General features: G+C 47.2%; 1 protein-coding gene across 7 annotated transcripts in view; it reads right to left on the reverse strand.

Annotated features, from left to right (window-relative positions):
- The window catches only part of ATP2C1 (ATPase secretory pathway Ca2+ transporting 1), a 912,406-nt gene that overhangs the window by 376,609 nt on the left and 515,349 nt on the right, over window positions 1-20,448 (reverse strand). For all 7 annotated transcript variants that reach the window (XM_078663878.1, XM_078663881.1, XM_078663880.1 and 4 more), the window contains exons 12-13: window positions 17,564-17,688; window positions 12,755-12,852 (exon numbers count right to left, since the gene is read on the reverse strand). In XM_078663878.1, coding sequence (XP_078520004.1) covers window positions 12,755-12,852; window positions 17,564-17,688 — 223 coding nt within the window. The remainder of the gene's footprint in view (window positions 1-12,754; window positions 12,853-17,563; window positions 17,689-20,448) is intronic.

Here is a 20,448-nt window from a genome sequence, read left to right on the forward strand (position 1 = left end):
TTCTGCCCTCCTGCTGCTGAGCCAGGCGTGAGCAGGGGAAGGCAGAACAATAAGGGTTTAGTGTATTGGGGCAGGGTGGGGGGGGGGTGGCGCTTTCCAGCGCCACTGAGACTGCTTGAACAGCACATTTGGCGCCCTCATTGCATACTCCAGTTCAAACCATTTCAGAGAGCCGTTGGCTCCCACTCTGGTGTGAAACTGAACAAAGGACATCGGAGTATCCTCCCCACTGTCCAGCCCCTCCTCTGGGAGGGACCCCTGAATTGTCCCAACCCTTTCCTAAGGGTACTTAAGGGCTTACCTGTGGGTGGGTCCCTGGAGTCGTCGTGAGACAACATTCAGATCCCTTACCACTACAACTTCGACCATCTGGACCCTCTGGACTTTGCTTTGGGAACAGAGACTGCACCGGGGAAGATTCCTGATCTAGTTGTCCTGCTGGTCTTCTGCAACATCCGAGTAAGTGCTCCATATAGGTTCTTCACCAGGCCTGTGGACATCCATAGACACCTGAAGGACTCTCCCTTGGAGTGAAGGAGTCATTCCCCTGCATCTGCAGGCACCACAATGCAGCTGACCGGTCTGCTAATTCTGGGCTCCCACAGACTCCGAAAGGCTCAGAAACACAGGTGGTGGTTCTGCAAATCCCTTCAGGCCTGTACTGCCTTCCTACCGAATTTGAGGCCAGTATCACTCGTCTGAACCACGGGAAGAGAACCCCTATGCACCGCGTCGACTTGCCGTTGCCAAGACTCGTTGGCGCTCTCCTCCAGAGATCTTTGGGCTCCAAGAAGCTCCAACCTCAAGCAACTCCTGAAGCCAAGATTTTTGCCTTCACTGGTTCCTCTGCACCGTGGACCTTCTTCATTAGTGAGCTGCTCGAGGTCCTCTTCCAACTCCTGTGCCTTAGGCCCGTAGGTCCTCTTGAGGGTCTTCTTCTGCTTCACTGGGCTCCCCTGCTTGCTCAGGCCTGCGCTGACTTACCTGCTCGTAGTGGATCACTTGGAGCTGGCTGGTCCCAACACTGCACCTTTTCGTCAACTACGTTGCTTGCTGCTGCCAAGGCTTGTTGGTGTCCATGACTGGACACTGACCCCCTAGCTTTCGACATAGCTCGTGAACGGCTCCTGGTCTTCCAGAGCATTGTCAGGTCAACACAGCAGGTACAAGGGCACGGTTAACCTCTCATGCATCTGCGACATCGGTGAGCATTCCTCTTCTGTGCCTCCTTGTCACTCCTGAGTGGCATAAATGCTGTCCCCTCTGCTTGCAGGTTCTTCTAAACTTAAATCCACCTTTGGGTTCCACCGTTTCCTTCGTCTTCTTCTCCAGCAGCACCTTTCCTGAAGTCCTCCATTGTGGTCTACGGCTGTTTCCGACGTCACTTGACACCTACACACCCGGCTTCCCTGGTGTAGGTATCCTGGTTCCTGGGGTATCCAAGGGTGGGTGACACTCAAACCTTCAATTTTCCACGGAGTGTCTTCACGTTCCGCTGGGAAGGGCCCTTTTTCTTTAAAACTGCAACTTACCCATTGAATAACATTGAGTTCATGATCGTGTTCCCACTCTGCACACGACCTCCGTGGGGTACCTAGATACTCACCTTGGGTGGTTCCTGGGGTCTCCGGCTCTTCTACGTCTTCTGGGTCCACTTAGTCTTAAGTCGTGGTTCGCATTCCACTATTTTAGTATATGGTTTGGTCTCCCCCTGGAGACCATTGTGAATTTGTGATTCTTATGTGCTATATTTCCTAAGTATTGTGTTTATATCTCTGGGTAGGGGGTAATACATTGTGTTAGTGAGTGTTTGAAATAAAATACCTTTTTTTTATTACGACACTGCGATTCTTTTTCACTTAACCTATACCATAAGATTAAGTACTGGTAAAACAAGCTGCTTTACACTCTTTCTGGACTAAGCCTGAAGGCTGCTCTCCACAGCTACCACTTAGAGAGCGTTCTAAGGTTGTCTAAGACCACTAAAATCCCCACAAGGGTTGTCTGGATTAGCCAGCCTCTCATGCCCTAAATCCTATATATGCCTAGCCATTTACAGATGGACTGTAATCTCATCATTGGTGTAATTCAGTTCACGTATAGCACCCTCATAGTATGATCCATAATGGTGTCTTAACCATGTAATAACATACTATTCTTGATAAGTTACAGACTGTCACAATAAATCTAGAGGTATAATACTGGATATGTGCAGGCTATTAAGACACCAATTAAATATTAACAGCAAGGGGGTGGAGCTTGCCTGGCGATCAGACGGTCTGCGGGAGCCAGAAGCTCGGACCTAGTGACTAGGCCCAGTCGCACCCGGCATACATGCTGCGTGGCCACGTGCTGGGCAGAGAACCTGACTGTTGGAACTCACAGGAGAGAGCCCCATCATCACGGACAACTTATCTGGAGGCGGTTCGGGCTCTAGTCGACCTGCGGTGAGTTGGCTGCCTTTGTGACGCCTGCTGAGGCTCAAGTCAGGGAGAACGTGAGCAGGACGTGGAGTGAGAGGAGCGGCCAGGAGCACTGCCTGCGGGAAAGTGATTCCGCTCTTATCCGAGACCTGGAAGGAACGTGCAACATCAGAGGAGAGGCCTGTGCTCGCTTTGCAAGGAGCTGAGGCATGGGACACACTTGGTGATTGCCCCCGATTTCAATAGTACGGGTGTCTGAGGTCCACCTATGAGCTAGCCACGCGAAGACATCGGCTTGGGGGAATTGCCCTTCTGCTTATGGTCACTACTTACAGTTAGAGGAGGTCTGATTGAGCGGCGCTATATCGAGACTGATTTGGTGATTGATCCTGAAAGGACTGCTGATGGGGGTGTACGTGTAATTCGTGTCACCATACATTAAGCCACAAGAGAGTTTGAGTGGACCCCTGCAGGGCCTCCTATTACCCAAACCACCGCTGAGCGCTAAGACGCATACCGGTCCTCAAAAGGAGTGGGCTACTGGACAATCACAGGATGGCAAGAACGATAAGACTCAGTCCAAGCTCCAATTTGAATTGCGCAAGACCCCCAGGCCGCACAGGCCGACAACCTCTTTGGAGTCACAATTGGAGACCAACGACCTTCCCACGGACTCCGAATTGTAACAGATCCTCACAGCCATGTAGCACAGTTGACTAAGATCAATAGGAAAATAGATGCCCACTCATTTCGAATGGATAGAATGACGAAAAGGCAGGACAAGCATGCAGTGAGACTTGACACAGTGGAGAACAGTGTCTGATGCCGAATATGTATTAACAGTAGAGTCAATGGTGCACAAAAGATGGAAAAGGTATTGCACTTCCTGCAGGTGAAGGTGGAGGAATTGGAGGCGCACTCTTGAATGAACAACTTATGTATCGTGGGAGTTGCAGAATCAACCAACATAGATAACATGGAGCAATTCATGGAACGACTCTTGACAACCGTGCTGGGAAGGGACACTTTCTCTGAGATCTGTGTAGTGAAGCGGCACCGCTCTCTCGCGCCCAAACCAATTCCTGGGGTGAGTCTCCATCCTATCATAGCAAGACTCCTAAATTATAGAGACAGGGAACCTGCAATACGCAAGGCGTGTAACCTAAAAACTCTGCAATATGAAGGAAGGAGTATGTTCTTCTACCCAGACTTCGCACAGCAGGTACAAGAGGCGCGTTGGCTATTTGTCCCAGTCAAAAGGAAACTTTGCGATCTTCAGCTCGAATTTAGCGTGCTGTATCCAGCGAAATTGCATGTTAGATCGGAGGGGAAGGGGCACCACTTCACCGACCCGCAGCAGGTGTTCCATTTTCTCAAGCAGAGACAGGGGACCAGTAACAGAAGGAGATCTCGGCACAACATCTACGGGCAAGACGAGGAAGTAGATGACGTGGAGGAGCAGTAGAATCAATCATTGAGATATGGGACATTTCTAAAGCGGAGATGTGGGAATCTTCATTTATGAGACCTTGAACTAGCAGAGACTGTGATGCGACCCACCGCTAAGACCCTCCCTTACCGCACTCTTTAATAGTATCGACTGGATACTGGTGCCGGTCATGTCTTACCACACTGTGCCAGCACCTGAGACACTGGTAAGACTGTTCCAATTGCAATGTAAAAGAATCTGTCTCTATTTTGGGAAATGAACACAAACACAGCTGCATATCGGCAGTGCTCACACAAACAGTTGACCTGGTATTGCGTATTGCTTATAAGTAGAGGAACCGTTGCACTCCTAGGTAAATGACTAAGTGAATCTTCTTCCCAAAGGGTAAAAAAAGTAGGGTGCTAAAGAAGATCACCTCCTGTTCATAGAGGGGAGGAACTGAGAGCATACAAGGGTGCCCATCCCCGGGAAGGGTTTGGATCTAAAGCACTCCCAAGAGATGAAAATCGTTTCTCAAAAAATTCCAGCTAAGGTTGTAGCATCTTCAAAAATCAGAATTTATTCCTGAATTTATTTTTTCATATTGCGTCATATGAAATTATCCAATAGGCGTTTATACATTCCAAAGATGGTAAGAACATCTTGACAGGTATCGAAGGGTTTTAACAGGTCACCACATTGAAAATATGTCCCCGATGCATTTCGGGCATTTTCTGTAAAATGAGAGAAAGCAATGTATTCAGAATCCAAGTTTAAGCAAAATGGAGGGGGCTTGGCTGAGCCGGCGGCGAAGATAGCCGCCATCTAGAGAAGCTCCTGCGATCAGCCAGTTCCATCAGCGATTTACCCTGGAAATGTGTGCATATCTACGTTAAAGTTAGTCGCAGACGGTGGAAGTGGTGCGGCACATGGTGTTCTAAGTTCCGGGCGCCAGCTCCCCTCCATAGCAAAGGCTCAACGTGCCGGAGGAGACGGGGGTAGACCGGCGTAACCACATTTGGTGCCCCGGCGACATACCATGAGCGCACGCCCATCGGACAGACGACAGCGCTGCCTGGAACCCTCAGCGGAGGACCAGGTGAGTCGGGCCCGTGCGAATGGTGCTTCCCCCCCTCCCTTGCCGTGTAGGTCCGCTGGGCCGGCAGTGTAGGTCCGCCGGGCTGGCAGCTCTGCCCCGCTTCCCTACCTCGTTTAGCTGGGCATACGAGGGGACAGGACCCTCCTGCTTTTGCCATCAGGGGTTGGGCGCAGGCCTGGCGCTGCAGTGGGGGTGGGTGCGCGCCCGACTAGCGCTCAACAGTGGGAGCGGTGCTGCTCTCCTGCAAGGCTTCTCCGAGATGGGCAGAAACCCTCCATGTTGCCGCACGCCAATCTGTAACCATTCTGTCAGCGATGCCAGGGTGCCACATTACTGACTATCGCACAATCAGCAACTGCAGCACTGCGCTGTTTGGCAATCCGGTGCCAGTGAAGAGACCATGTACACCCTATCTGCACTGGTGCTCACAAGTTTGCCACAATAACACGTACATTACCCTGTGGGAAGCCGCCATTTTGTTTGCCTTTGCCACCAGAACACGGTCCTAGCTTTGACCAGGCACTGATGCTGGCCTGCTGCCCCGAGTGCCTGAGGCGCAACATCACACGACACAGTCATGGCTGATAAAGCGCCGGCTACGAAGCCACCTGAGCCCTTGGGTGCCTCTGCTGCCTCCCTGTTGCTTGAAATGAAGGCTGGATTTAAGGCGCTGGACTCCCGCTTCGACTCTTGACCAGACTATCGCATGCTTGGGCGCAAAAGTACAGGGCCACAACAGGCGCCTTGACGTGGCAGAAGCTCGTGTCTCAGACTTGGAGGAAGGGACAGCTCAATCTCTGAAGTGGCTGGAACGGCCTGCTCAAGGAAGTAGCCATCAAAAATGAGGACTTGGAAGCACACGGACGCCACAACAACGTCCGCATCATGGAGGTTCAGTAGACGACATCAACAGGCCGAATGGACCTATTCGTCGAGAAGTTGCTCACAGATCTGTTTGGCAGCGAGACTTTTACACCTGGCTTTGTGGTGGAGAGCGCCCACAGATCACTGGACCCCAGACCTATCCCAAGCCTTGACCCATCATAGCGTGATTCCTAAATTTTAGGGACCAAGACACCACGCTCTGTATGGCAAGAGAACGCGGCACAGTTGAGTGGCAAGGGTAAAAATTGTCATTCTATCCACACTTTACTCCAATGGTCCAGGAGGCAGCCGCACATTTCAGGGGGTTAAGGCTACGCTATGCAATCTTGGGCTCAAATATGGCATGCTATACCCGGCGAGACTTAAAGTGGATGTGGGCGGCAGGCCCCAAATATGTGACACCCCAGCAGAGGCCAAGGATTTCTGCTGCACGCACAAGACACGGAATTCGCAAAGCTTTTCGCAAAGCTTCCAAACCTCACAGCGGCTCTGACGCTAGTGCGGACCTATTTTCGAACACTGGTGCTAGATGATGTCTCTTGTAATATCTCATGTATTTAATAGGTTGCATAAGGGAAATCGCATTGTTTGTTTTCATTTTTCTCTACAGATACGGCACTGGGCCGGCTCGATTTCTGGCTGCCACCCTCCTCTGGTGTATCCACCGAGTTGGTTCATTTAATCTTGTGGCCCATTTATTGGACCTCAACTGCTAGCCCGGTGATCTCTAGGATTCCCGAAGCGGGTTAACTTTCTGGGGGTTGGCCACCTAAGGGTTGGAAGGCAGCTGGGTCTGGGGAGAGAGGAGGCGGGATAGTCCACATATTGCGATTGTTGTTCTCATTTTGGTTTAGCATTGCTTGGCAAGTTTCCATCGCCTTACAGTCCTGTCAGGAGAATGTCTATACAATGTTTGGAGGTCACGGTTAGGTAACATACAGGGGCCTTCACCTATCACCCTAATGTCCTGGAATGTCAGAGGCCCCAATAACACCCGGAAGAGGAGGCAGGTTATTCATTATCTTCTCCGACACAAGGTCGATATAATTTATTTACAAGAAACACCCCCCCCCCCACAGAATAGGCTCATTTTGGCGCCAGCTGGTGCACACATAGATACTTTTCAAATTATAGTTGCTACGCTAGAGGCACAGCAATATTGATACATAAGAGAGTCTCATTTGCCCTCAGATGTGACCCGGGATTCAGTGGGCAGTTTTGTGATCGTCACAGGCACTCTGTATGGCCACAAAGTCACTTTGATTAATGTGTATGCTCCCAATGTGGACGCCCCTGAGTTTTTCCATGACCTGAATGCCCTGATTGCAAAACATGATCCTCATGCGCTGCTTCTTGGGGGGACCTCAATCTACTGATGAACACCACATTGAATAGCTCGTCTAACGCACCCATCGCTAAGCCACGGGCGAGGTGGGCCTTGAGGGACCTCTATACTCAATATACACTGATAGACATTTGGCAACAGCGTAATCCCACCCTTACCAAACACCCTCATTATTCTGGCCCGCACGGCACCTGGTCAGGATAGACTATTGGCTGATCTCACCCAGTGTCACGGATTGGTTTGGCTCTCACACTACACTCCCCAGCACATATTCTGACAGCTCCCCGATAACCTTACATTTGCTGATTCCACGTCCGGAAGGGTATGAAAGACAATGGCGTTTTCCAAGTAAGCCCCTCCAAGATGATGTGTTCAAGGCCGAAGTGTGCGAGGCAATAGAGGACTATTTCGAACTCAACACAGGCTCGGTAGATACAGTGGCGGTGCTGTGGGAAGGTGTCAAGGCGGTTATACGAGGAATGTGCATCTCCAAACAGGCTGGAGTACTCCGGGATCTCCGTCAGACGATGGCCCCTATCGAACAAGGTATAGCCAAGCTAGACTCCCAGCTCGCGTCCCTCCCGGACACAGGGGCTTAGGCAGAAAGACTCGTCCTCCTGGTGGAATACAGGGACACGGCAGACAGGTAGATACTATATTTGGGGAAATATCAAGCAGCGCGACGATACGGAGAGGGCGAGCGGCCCGGCAGGGTACTGGCACAAATGCTGAGACCACCTTACAGCAAATCCTACATTACTGAATTGCACTCAGCTTCTGGCGCCACGCTCACCTCCACATCAGCCATTAGAGATGAGTTTCTGGACTATTACACAACATTGTACTCCTCCAGGGCAGAACCCGATGGCGCAGTCCAGACTGCATATTTAGATGAAGTCGCGCTGGTGCTTCTGGAAAAATACATTCTAGACTTTATGGCTGAACCCATATCTGTTACCGATGTCACACTGGCCATAGAAACCCGGTGAGGTTCTTCCGCCCCGGGGCTTGGTGGCTTCACAGGGGATTTTTATAAATAATTTAAGGACATTCTGGCCCCCCAGTTGATTGAGATTTATGCAGAAGCGCTAGAAAAACATTCCTCCACCCCCCCCCCCCACACTACGTGAAACCGTAATTATACTTGTTCCGAAACCTGGCAAAGACCACAAGCAATGCGGCTCATATCGACCACTATCTTTATTGAATCTAGACTATAAAATCTTGGCGAAAGTGCTCCCAAATAAGCTATCACAGCTGATGGAGCACATCATTTCCCCGATGCAATCCGGCTTCGTCAACCAACGCTCGACATCCCTGTAACTCCGTACGCTGTTTGCTGTGTAAAAGAAATCCAGTACTTGTATAGCACACGAATCACCCCCGAAGGGGTATCTCGGCGCTGGGGGCCGTTGGAAAGATTAAGCGAGCTATTGCCCAGAGTCGCATGGTGCTGGGCAGACCCCTGCCGCCAGAGCTGGGGATAGAACCGTGATCTCCAGCGTCCAGCGTCAGTCGCCCTGGCCGCTGCGCCACACCTCTCTCCTGTATTCTGTAATACACAGAATACAGCCTGACGTCCCAGCTGCGGCTGTATTTCTAGATGCGGAGAAAGCGTTTGATTCTTTAGAGTGGCCTTTCCTTGTGGAGGTGATGCAACGCATGGGTCTGCCTTATGGCTTCATTTCCACAGTCTCCCTGCTTTATAGTACTTATATAGAGCACGAATCACCCCCAAAGGGGTATCTCGGCGCTGGGGGCCGTTGGAAAGATTAAGCGAGCTATTGCCCAGAGTCGCATGGTGCTGGGCAGACCCCTGCCGCCAGAGCTGGGGATCGAACCGTGATGTCCAGCGTCAGTCGCCCTGGCCGCTGCGCCACACCTCTCTCCTGTATTCTGTAATACACAGAATACAGCCCAAGGTGATGGCGAACCCTGCCCCCCACTGGCGTCACATGGGCCTGAAAGCACGGACTAGGAGGGTTTTGAGGCGGGTGCTGCGGGGGAAGGTGTGGACTGTCCTCGCCGTTGTCCCCGACCGCCGCCACGGCGGTTTCCACGGCCGTCACCGTGTTGGGCATTACTCTGCGGTGCGTGGCTGGCAGCACGTATGGGGGCGCCCCTTCCTTGGCCACGAAAGGAGCAAAAGGCACCCATCTGCTGGCGCGGGGCCGAGAGGCCCAAGTACCTGGCTGTAGCATGGAGTCCTTAAAGCACTCAAGCGCATGGTCTGCCTTGTCGCCAAAAAGGCGACGGCCATCAAACGGCATGTCTATGAGTGTATTCTGGACATCAGCCGAGAAGTTGGCGGACCTCAACCAGGTGTGGCGATGAATCGCCACCGTCGTTGCCATCGCTCTGCCCAGTGAGTCGGTGGTATCCAGTCCACACCGGATAGAATAACGTGCCGCATCTCGGCCTTTCACAAGGGCTTTGCCGAGTTTAGCCCGTACCTCCAACGGGCATTCTGGCAGCACGTCCGTGACCGTATCCCACAGAGAGTGGGTGTAACGGCCCAAGAGGCATGTGGTGTTGGAAGACCGCAGTCCCAGACTCAGGGAGGAGAATACCTTCTTGCCGTATTGCTCATACCTCTTGGATTCCCTGTCAGGCGTAGCCGACGGAAATACGGAAATGCGGTCTGGGAATTCAAAGCCTGAATATCCAGGCTCTCGGGGGTGGCGTGGGGTGGGTGGACAGGAAACAAGGGTCGCCCGGGGCCGGGCGGTGGCGTCTGGCCACGCTCCTATCTACAGGCGAACCTGTAGCGGGCCTGGACCAAGTGCCCAAAACAACGTCGGTCAAGGCCTCATTAGACAGCAGCAGAGACTCAGCCGAGCTTGACTGCGGTTTAAGGACCTCAGTAAGGAGGTTAGTCCTCACGGCCGCGACGGGGAGCTCAAGGCCCGAGGCCTTGGCTGCACGCGTCAGCACCACACTGTAGGTTGCCCCCTCCTCCGTAGCCACGGTAGAAGGTGAGACAAAACCAGTGTCTGGCAGGTATCCAGACCACTGGCATCCCCAAGTCCACCTGTCCAGTCCTCCTGGGACCGACACTCCGTGTCAGAGGGTCCTCAGACTCCTCCCAATTCTCCTCATCACCCATCTCCTGATATTCAGGGGGTCAAAGGATGGGGCCAGTTCATTGAAGTAAAACTCTCCTTTGCGCCGCTCCGACGCCGGAACCGGATGGAGGGAGGCATCGGGGACGGCGCCGCCCGAAGACGGCGCCGGAGGTGACACCAGAGGGACCGGAGCCGGTGAGGTCGTCAGGTCAACCGGCGTTGACCCGGATCCGGATCCAGTGGGGGCCTGCAGCACCGTGCCCGAAGGCGCCGGGGCCGAAGCACCCGACGGCGTCGGGGCCAAAGCTCGATCGGTCGGGGAACCGCTCGATCTCCTCCGGCGTCGCGTGCGGCCCAGGGACCGGAGGGTATGGGGCCGGATGCGACGCCCACGACTCCGACGGAGCTGCGTGGGCGGTGTCACCCGAACCCCCGGCCGCGTCGCGCGAGCGTCAGGGGGAGTTGGAAGAGCGATGACGTCTCTTCGACTTCTTGTGCTTACCTGACGACTTCGAACCTGAGGAGTGATGTCGACTCCCGGAGCTGTGATGGCTCCGATCCAGCGACCGGTCCCTCGACCTCTGTCCGGACCGGGACCTCTTGCGGCGCGGGGCCGACTGCCGGAGTTCGAGCCGCTCCCGCCTAGCTTTCGAAGTCAGGGACCGGCAATCGGAACAGGTCTTGTCGTCGTGGTCGAGGCCGAGACAGTGTAGACACCGATGGTGAGGGTCGGTGACAGACATCAGTCGGTCACAGTCCTCACAGGGTTTAAAACCTGGCATCCCTATCGGTACCGTTCGGAGTCGAAGACTCGAAAAATGATCAAAAGGGTTCAAAAAGTTTAGTAAAAAAATGACTAAGGTACCACTTTGTCCGGATCTGCGCTGCTGGCGCGGAAAAAAGAAGAACTGACGTCAGCACGCGGAGGCGGCGTCTAAGTACTCCGACGATGGTGCCCACGACGGACGCAGAGCCGCAGACGACGCCTACCGACGCGCAAGGGTACTGCTAAGCAAAAATTTCCGGATCTAGTCTGACGCCTGGGGATATTCTAAGGTAAGGAATCTAATACTAACCTGTTTCTTTCAGATGTCCCTACCCACGATGTGAGCACTGTCGTTTTTATGGTGTACAATCATATAGCAACACACGCAAATAATGATATTTGTTTCTACATTTTTGCGTGCAGTCTCAAAAAGCATCCACAATATTCCTAAACACCCTGCATGAAATCTGCGTTAACATTTCCAATTCTCGATTCTCCTTTGTATTTTGAATGATTCTCTCATTCCTTTCTATTCTCTTATGCCTCCTCTCTCTGAGCAGAGCCTAATCTAAGTCACATGCATTGTTACAGGAATCCTTACTCTTGTATATCTGCAAATTGCCCTCACATCATTTCAATGATCACAACTTCTCCTTTAAAAGTCCAGCCCCTGCAACCTAACAATACTTATTCTTGTGTAGCTGATCTACTAATATCTTGAATCCCTGCATGGATTCCCTCTCTAACAAAGAATCGCACCTAACTCCTACTAATTTAATCGAACACATAAAAACTGAGGTAAATGCATGACATGGTTTCTTTAAAACTAATCCCAATAACCAAAATAAAACAGAAATTACTAACTCTAGGTTCCAGAACAGAAGGCTCTTCAGTGGTAGTAAGTACTATATAAATGGAGCTACAATACAATATTTAACCCTCCTGCCGCATACTAATACTAGCTCCAAAACACTCAGCGGTTGGGCAGTCAAACATAGTTCATACAGACTGCATAATAATTTCCTTATACTGCTTGACACTTTCACACTCACATAACTGCTATGCGTCATATCCATCACCCAGTAATGTACCAGTGCACGGCATTAAACCATCCATTATCAACTGAACAGGCATGGAACAACTGAAGAGATCTGCCACATGCTGATAGCCAATGGAGGATTTAGTGTAGTCCACCTATGCGGGTCCCACCTAGCTACATACTTTGACCGGTTTTGCCATCTCACAAGGACAATCAGATATGGGATGATAGTAAGAAAGTCCATCCCAGATGCTCTTTAATCCATGTCTCTCTCCAACCTATGCCTGCTCAGGAACTTAAACTTTAAACAAGATCTCTCAGAATGAACAACCCAGTTCAATAACCAGCTCCGTGGACTATACAAATAAGAAATACCACAAGGGACCTGCAGAGCTAGCAGTCTCTCACGCTTCTTCATCAATCACATTGCTAAGCACTGCTTCCCATAACACGATAACCGCACTTCGGTAGTCATCACCCATAGCATGAAAACACTTCCCCTACACGAACAAAACAACATCTTCCCACCCACCACAGTGTAGCGTGTTACCCTTGTATGCAAGCACTTATGTGCTCCGCAAAGGGCAGTAAGCACTATATAAATGTTGCATACAATACAAGAGATTCTAACTAGACCACACTAAAGACCCTGAATAACCATTTGATTAAAAAAGGTACTTGATGTAAAGCAAATCAATATTACCTCTGCATGCAATCCATCAGAAGTAAAGATGCGAGTTACTGTCATTTCATTCTTTGTTAGAGTCCCAGTTTTATCAGAACAGATGACATTGCAGCAACCTATGAAAATAAACACATGCAATGAGGGACAAGATCTTTACGGTGTGTGTGTAAACATAATCAAGTAATTAAGTGTAGAGTGATTGGGAAGGCTAGCCACAATATTTATTTATTTTATTTATCCATTTGTAAAGTGCTTGGTTACACTACCGGTGTGTCCCTGCGCTAGCAAGCAGATTCATAGTAAGGAAACTCTACGCAAACCTAGGGGCATGTGGCAATGGTTCTAGTGGATCTGCTCTGGTTCATGTTTTTAGATTTTTGCGAAAGGTGGTTTAGCAGGGTCCTGCTCTTATGTCTGCAGGCATAACAGTGCAGATCTACATTCATGTTAAAACAAAAATCCTTTAACATATCCTCATCTTTGAGGTGCAAACGTATGATCAGACGCTATTCAAATGAGGTAGCGAGCCTTTAAAGTGAATGTGTGTGAAATCTGCCAGCCTCTTTAATCAGTGAGTGAGGTACTACAACTAAGAAACAAAAGCCCACGTTTATTCCATGTGAATGACTCCTCTGTTGCGGTCAGTTGTTGCAGCCATGGGCTACAGGAAAACTGCATTGGAGAAAGGAAAAAGGAAGAAAAGCGCTGAAAAGAAAGGTGAGGCTAAATTCGAGAACAACACTAACAGCATTCATGATCCTGATTCATGAGTTATAGTTATAGAACAGAAAGCAGCTATGCAGAAGAAAAGCATTCTACAAATCGATGAGTCTCCTCCAAGACTGGGCTGATTCTGGATTTTTTTGGACTGTTGGACAGGTTAGAGGCAAACATCTTTCGAGACTTCTGTTATAATCTCCATTCATGTTTGTAGGGCAGCACCTTGCCACTGTCAACATTAACAACAGTCTCTATTGGAAAGCTGATGGTCAGAACAGAGCGGAGGCCATATTTGTCTTAGTTTGTCTCTTACATGAACATTGATGATGTAGAGCGAACTGAGCTATCACACGCATTCACCTTGAAAAAGTAAGGAAGCAGCAGGCGTTTTAACTAAATAGAGTGCTTAACGACCACACCATCAGCAGCAGCAGGGCTGTCCCAGGTCCCAACCTTGTCTGAAGGCTGAGCCAGAGACACCAGCAGCAATACAATGAAAAGAGGCCGAAGATGCATGGGAAGAATGGAGCGAAAGCGATCATTCAGATGCAGGTTATCCTTGCTGCCATTTCCTTCACTGTTACCGCCACAGCACCTTATTCTTCACTTGCTGCCACTGGTTGTGTGGGGCCTGCATAACTTTCTCGTAGTTTCACATACTCAAATACAAATAAGAAAAAAGGGATAGAGTTCACAAACATCTGAGACAGATGGAAAATTAGCAGCCATGAGCCTTTCCTTGTGCTAGCAGTGGAGCCAACATGGTTTTAAGTTTAATATAGAACTCTCTGGCATCGCTAGCTTCCAAAGCTCTCACACAAATGTGAATACCGATATCTTACAGCCTCCGTAGGAATTCCAATTTGAGTATAGTTTGACTGCAAATAGAAGGAGGCCTTGACTGGAAATATGTGTACCCAGCAGGAGAGGGAAAAGTGTATAGTTTATTCAGGCCCTTATGGGATAAGCCAATTGAAAAAAGAAATTCCCTTGAGCAAAAGTGCAATTTATAATAAACAAAAATTTTTGGGGGACGAACACAATTACACAATTCGCATATGAAATAATGACCACAATTTATTAATCATACAATGAATTAAAAAAGTGGACAAACGCGTCGACGCACTCTCCAGTATAATTCTTGTCTCAAATACCCCTGTGGATACACTGTATTGTTGTGTACATAACATTAGTATCAGAAATAGAGCTTGGATATATGCCTAGTACTGTACAAGTTTATGCCTTACTGTTTTTCTGTCTCTATGTATCAATCTTGCTGGTCAACATTGAATGTCAGTTGTTTTTTGGTTTTTATGGTTTAAATTGTTTTAATACTTGTGTCAAGTGGCTTATTGTCCACTTTTTTAATTCATTGTATGATTAATAAATTGTGGTCATTATTTCATATGCGAATTGTGTAATTGTTTTCGCCCCAACATTTTTTTTGTTTATTATAAATTGCACTTTTGCTCAAGGGAATTTCTTTTTTCAATTGGTTTGTTAACCCTATTTCCCTTGATTTTGATTAAGGGGTACCTCTCACATTTTCCTTTCTTAAGGGATAAGGCCTCAGAAGGCATGGTGAAACATGGCTAATACTTTGAAGGAACCAGGTGACCTTGTTTCGGTTGAGCACCTTAGAGGAATCTACAGTGAAATTAGGTTTAGAAGGCTCCTCGGAGAGTGACTTCTTACTACCAGTCCTAAAAGCTACCGTAAAATAGTGTGGTACTCCAAGACCATTGAGGCACCATAGAGTAAACTACCACATTAGATGGATGACAAACCGTTGAGTTGCCTCCAGTACAATGTCAGCTGGTACCAGAATGAAAAACATATGCATAAGTTACACTGACCTGAATCACTTCAAATTTAAAAAAAGCACAGAGAACAGCTACACACCATAAATATGTCCAAGAGGAAGGTAAAGTGAACCAGTATTAAAGTCCTTTCAATAAAACCATATAGGAAGAATGCCGAGCACTACTTCGGAGGTATTGAATTTTCCCAAAGGTGAACAGATATTATTGGATTCACTTTAATTTCATAAAACGCACAAAAAAGTGTAGTGATTCATGATAGGAAAGCAAAAGAATGAAAATAAAGAAAAAGGTTTAGAAGTCTACATAACTGTAACAGGCCTCTGAACATTCTGTCCAGTAAATATCCTTGGTGCACAGTGGCTCCCAGTAGGAATTGTGGATAACAGACCATTTCTGTGGTATCACTTCCATTCACCCAAAACAGAACAGATTCAGGAACTGTTATACCAATATATTTATTAATATTTATTTTAGCAATCAAATTACTATTTTGCTCCACTTTTTAAGTATCCATTGTTCTTTAATTATGTATGGCTCTGAGAGAGCAACTTTTGTGAATGACTGGATTCTAAATCCAGTATGTCACAGCAATGACATAGCAAACGTTAACTAAACCTGTTACCCACCGTTGCTATGTCATAAGCAAATATTCTAAGAACCTGTCAGAACAGTGCTTGAAAGCAGGGAGCACAGCTTCTAAAATAGAGGGAAGGGAAGGAAAGGAACAGAGTGATGAGGGTGGAAGGCAGGAGGCGTTTGTACGTTTTAACTTTGGGAGTGGGAATGAGGCCATGTATAGCACCATTATTCCTCTGCCCCTGCTTAGCAGTTCAAAGCAGTTTTGATCTCATTGTCTTTCTGAGGTCACTCAAAGCCTCTCAGTGAAAAACATCCCCATAATTCACTGTTACCCATCTATAATTCTATATTTTCCCAGCAATGTTCTTCTCAAAGAGATGTATATTTTTTATACTTGCTGTCGCCATAGCATATCTTGTTTGACTGTAATATTGGTCAGCTGCCTTGGTCTAAACTACACCACGCACATTCTCCATGAGGACTGTCTGACTGCTCACGGTAAGCTACCAAAGTCGGTCGGTCCTCTTGTTTGGGACACAACAGACTGACTTTTCCACTCAAAGCCTAACAGACTTCCTATAGAGGTAAAAAAAATTATGCAGGGCAAGGAAGAATTGAGTGGGCTCAGTAGGAGAAAACAGCGCAGAGACTGAGTTAAAGTGTCAAAAATAAAGGGAGTGCTCTCTACCTTTCATCTGAGAAGCAGACCATGCTGAGCCTGAGCACACAGCAATCACTTGATTTCTTTCAACATGCAAAGAAAAATAGCAACATAATTCTACAACAAAGTATCTAAAATAATCTGGTTGGATTTGAGCAGGACTATAGTCAATTTCAGGAGTAAACTGCACTATCCTGAGGCTATCATTTCAAATTCAACATAACTAAAGTATGGATATTTACCAGTCCTTCTCTTATGTAGAAAGAGCAGGACATGCCAGATTAAACACTAGAACTCAATTTGAACTCCAAACGTTTACCTACTCTCGACTACAGAATACATGCTTGTCTCTAAGAAAAGTGCACAACTTGTGAGATTTCCAGCTTGATGCTGAACTGAGCAATAATGGTCTTATTCTTGTAAGTGTAATTATAAAGGTTGGAATTTTGTCCCATATGGTCAGTGGAAAACAATCAAAGAAGAAGCGGGCATCTCAAAGTGAATGAAGGGGAAAATAAAACACAGAAAGAGCATGTGAATTAGACACATTTAAGACATTTGGAGCATGAGTTTGGGTGTGGCACTCTTTAATCCACAAAGAAAGATACCATAACTACACTGGCATCACAAACGCAATAAGAGAAGGGCTTGTTCTGCTGGTCATTCAGAGCATTGGATTCACAAATCAAGAGCAGCCAAAACCAAGAACCGGATAGTCTAACAGTGCCATGATAGGACCACCCTATTTTTGTGACCCATCCCCCATACTTCAATATGCCAGTGCAGCAGCTGGAAACCAACAGACACAGACTGCTGTCTAATCTCATTATGAGGTCATGCTTCTCCTAAATTGCCCTTTCAGCATCAGTGTCTTGCTCTCAAATTATCCTTATCAAAAGGTTTTCAAAAACAAAAGCACCTGCCTCAGCCTAAATGAGAACATTAAATTGTGTTTGTTGTTTACACCAGTAGCACAGTTCTACAATTTTATCTTTACCAATACATATGTTCAAACTGAGACCATATATTTACACATATGCATACCTAGGGTTTCCACAATGGGCAATTTTTTCACAATTGCTTTCTTCTTAACCATCCTCATAACACCAAGTGCTAGTGTCACTGTTACTACGATCGGAAGACCTTCAGGAATAGCAGCCACAGCCAAACTGAAATAAGAATCAAGAAATCTGTCACAAAACAGCCAAGTCTATATTTTGCATTAACATGGTTACACAATACTGGTGAGAACTGTTTTTGAAAGAAACTAGTTACTGCAGTTCGCCAGCAAAAGATCTTTCATAAATTCACAGGCTTGAATCATAATAGCAAGCAGGCAAACAGATCTTGACATGAGGGATTATTAGGCTCATCTTTACTGAAAGATTCTGCTAAACTGAAGAGTCTGCTGTGACATTCAATTTCAGGCTACTTTAGCCAATAATCTGGGATTTGCTTGAAGTGTTGTTCTTGGCAAAACGCAGGTACAGTTCTAAGATTATGAACTCCTGAAGTTCCTCTCCCCTTCAAGCTGATGTCGGGCCAAAAGGAGTGCTGTTTAGTAAGAGAGATAATTTAATTCTGAGCTATAGATCAGTTCAAAAGGATCAACATCTATTGGTTGAGCAGCTCATTCAGCTCCTGCGGTTCTGTGGTCATCTAATAAGTGGAAAACAGCAGAATAGTCTGTTGGCCTTGTGACAAAAGATGTAAAACAACATGTAAACTGAGGAATACAAGGAATAAAATTAAAAAACTATGACGAATTCAACGAAATATTGGTATTGCTTCTGGAGCAACGCATGCTGTGCATTCGGTGTAGGAGTGAGATGTCGCTCCTTTGGAAATCTACTTACATTTTTTGGTACTGGGCAGACCATTACAAACCCGAAAGCACGCAAATGGAATAACAAATTTGTAACTTTTGACAAGGAAGATAAAAATGAAGACTTGGTGTGCATCTTGTCACCTTCTCTTGTATTGTCTTAAATTAACTGCCCAAAGACGATTTGCACCCGTGATTAAAAGAAAAAGTTGAAGCAAAAGCAAAGGTCACAGGACTGACAGACATCCCCAAGAGTTAATAATGATGAACTGTGTCATTTGAGAAAGCACAATGGAAGACTTATGAGTGACTGAATCATTTATGTACAAATGAATAACACAATCGGTTTCGTAATATTTTTAACGAAAGCGCTACTTCTACAGCGGGTGGGCGGGGCACTTATGTGAGGAGCGAGAGCAAAGGTTGGAGAACGGGAAGGGCATTAACTCTAGCATATACCCTGGGTTCAGTAAAACAAGGAGTATGCAATAGTGCATTCTGGGGGTTGTAGGTTTGACGTGTACGGGAGCTCGAACTATTGGTCAACCTAAAGGGGAGGTCTCTGGGGATCATGGGAGATAAGAACAGACTCGTGGGAGGGTATTCGTAGTAACCTGTTAGAGACGGAGAGAGTCTGATGTGTATAATCGTGTTACGATGAATTAAGCTAGGCGTTAAGAAATTGAGATAACTTAGTGAGCGGGAAGTGTTAAATGCGTGCAGGGAAACGAGTGACAGGGAATCCTGGGTTGATGAATGTTGGGGGAGGGAACGAGGGGAGTCTGAACTGGAGTAAGATATGTAGTTAATGCTGATAGAGAGATTGGGAGGGGTAGGGTTTATGAAGGTTAAAGGCACATTTGGCGGGAAAGTGCGCGTTACAAAGTTACCACAAAAAGTGGAATGCACGTACATTTGAAAGGTAAATGAGGGGTTGAATAGGGTCTAATATTGTCTTTTTAAAATATTCACAGTGAATCCCTGGCGAAGGGCGAAAAAGGGAGCCCGAAATGCATTGGATATATGATTCATTGTTATTATGGAGGAAGTTCGTGTATATTTTCGTGTGGCAGCAAAAAAGCCTGGATTGGCGTAGCCGTCATATTTAGAAATTTACTATGCATGAAACGTTGGCCTTGTGACAAAAGATGTAAAACAACATGTAAACTGAGGAATACAAGGAATAAAATTAAAAAACTATGATAATTCAACGAAATATTGGTATTGCTTCTGGAGCAACGCATGCTGTGCATTCGGTGTAGGAGTGAGATGTCGCTCCTTTGGAAATCAGGGTATCTGAGGGGCCAGATTTTCTAGCCATGATTTGCTTATATGCTCTTAATGCTTTTCAGATGCCTTGTCATAGGAACTGAGATTTTCTCCTTTTTGTAGGTACAGCTGGGTGCTTTATTATAACATTTCAGGTGAGGAAGCTTTAAATGTTTCCTAATCTACGTCAGTTTCATGGAATTATGGCGGGACATTTCGTTTAGAAGTAGAATCTTTATTATGTTAAAGAAACAGGCCAGCCGTCATTCTCAATCTTTAGGAGTGTTTGAGGGAAAAGTTATGCAGCTGTTACAGCAAGATGTTGTGTGCATGAGGTACAAGCGGTGCAGTAATGTTCATGAGGACCATCACCATAGATATTTCGCTGTGCGCAAAATTAACAGTTTTTGAAGAGTAAAATCTTGCCGGTCAAGGTGGGTCAGAAAAAACAGAAAAATAACCCCTGAAACAACTAACTGAACAATGTAGCTGATGCAAGGTCCGGCAGTGTTCCATGGTGGTTGAATGAAAGGACAACATTCACTCAGACTTAGCCGATCTGTCAGTATAGAGCAGAGCTTTGTTCCAGGACTTCCCCGCATGACATGAAGTGTTCAGTACATTCAGTTCACAGGCGGCAGTTTCGGTTGCTTCATATATTGTGAGTGTGCTACTTAACACACACTTTCGTTGGGGCTTGTGGACACTGTCTTACTGCTATTTACAATTACAGGGAATTCCCAGACTGACCTGGGGGAAGGATTCCTGCATGTGAATTTATGAAAGATCCAATGCTGGAGAATGTTACATTACTAACTTTCAGTACAAAGGATGG

This window comes from Lissotriton helveticus, chromosome 10 (genome assembly GCF_964261635.1).
Source record: "Lissotriton helveticus chromosome 10, aLisHel1.1, whole genome shotgun sequence".
Lineage (NCBI taxonomy): Eukaryota > Metazoa > Chordata > Amphibia > Caudata > Salamandridae > Lissotriton > Lissotriton helveticus.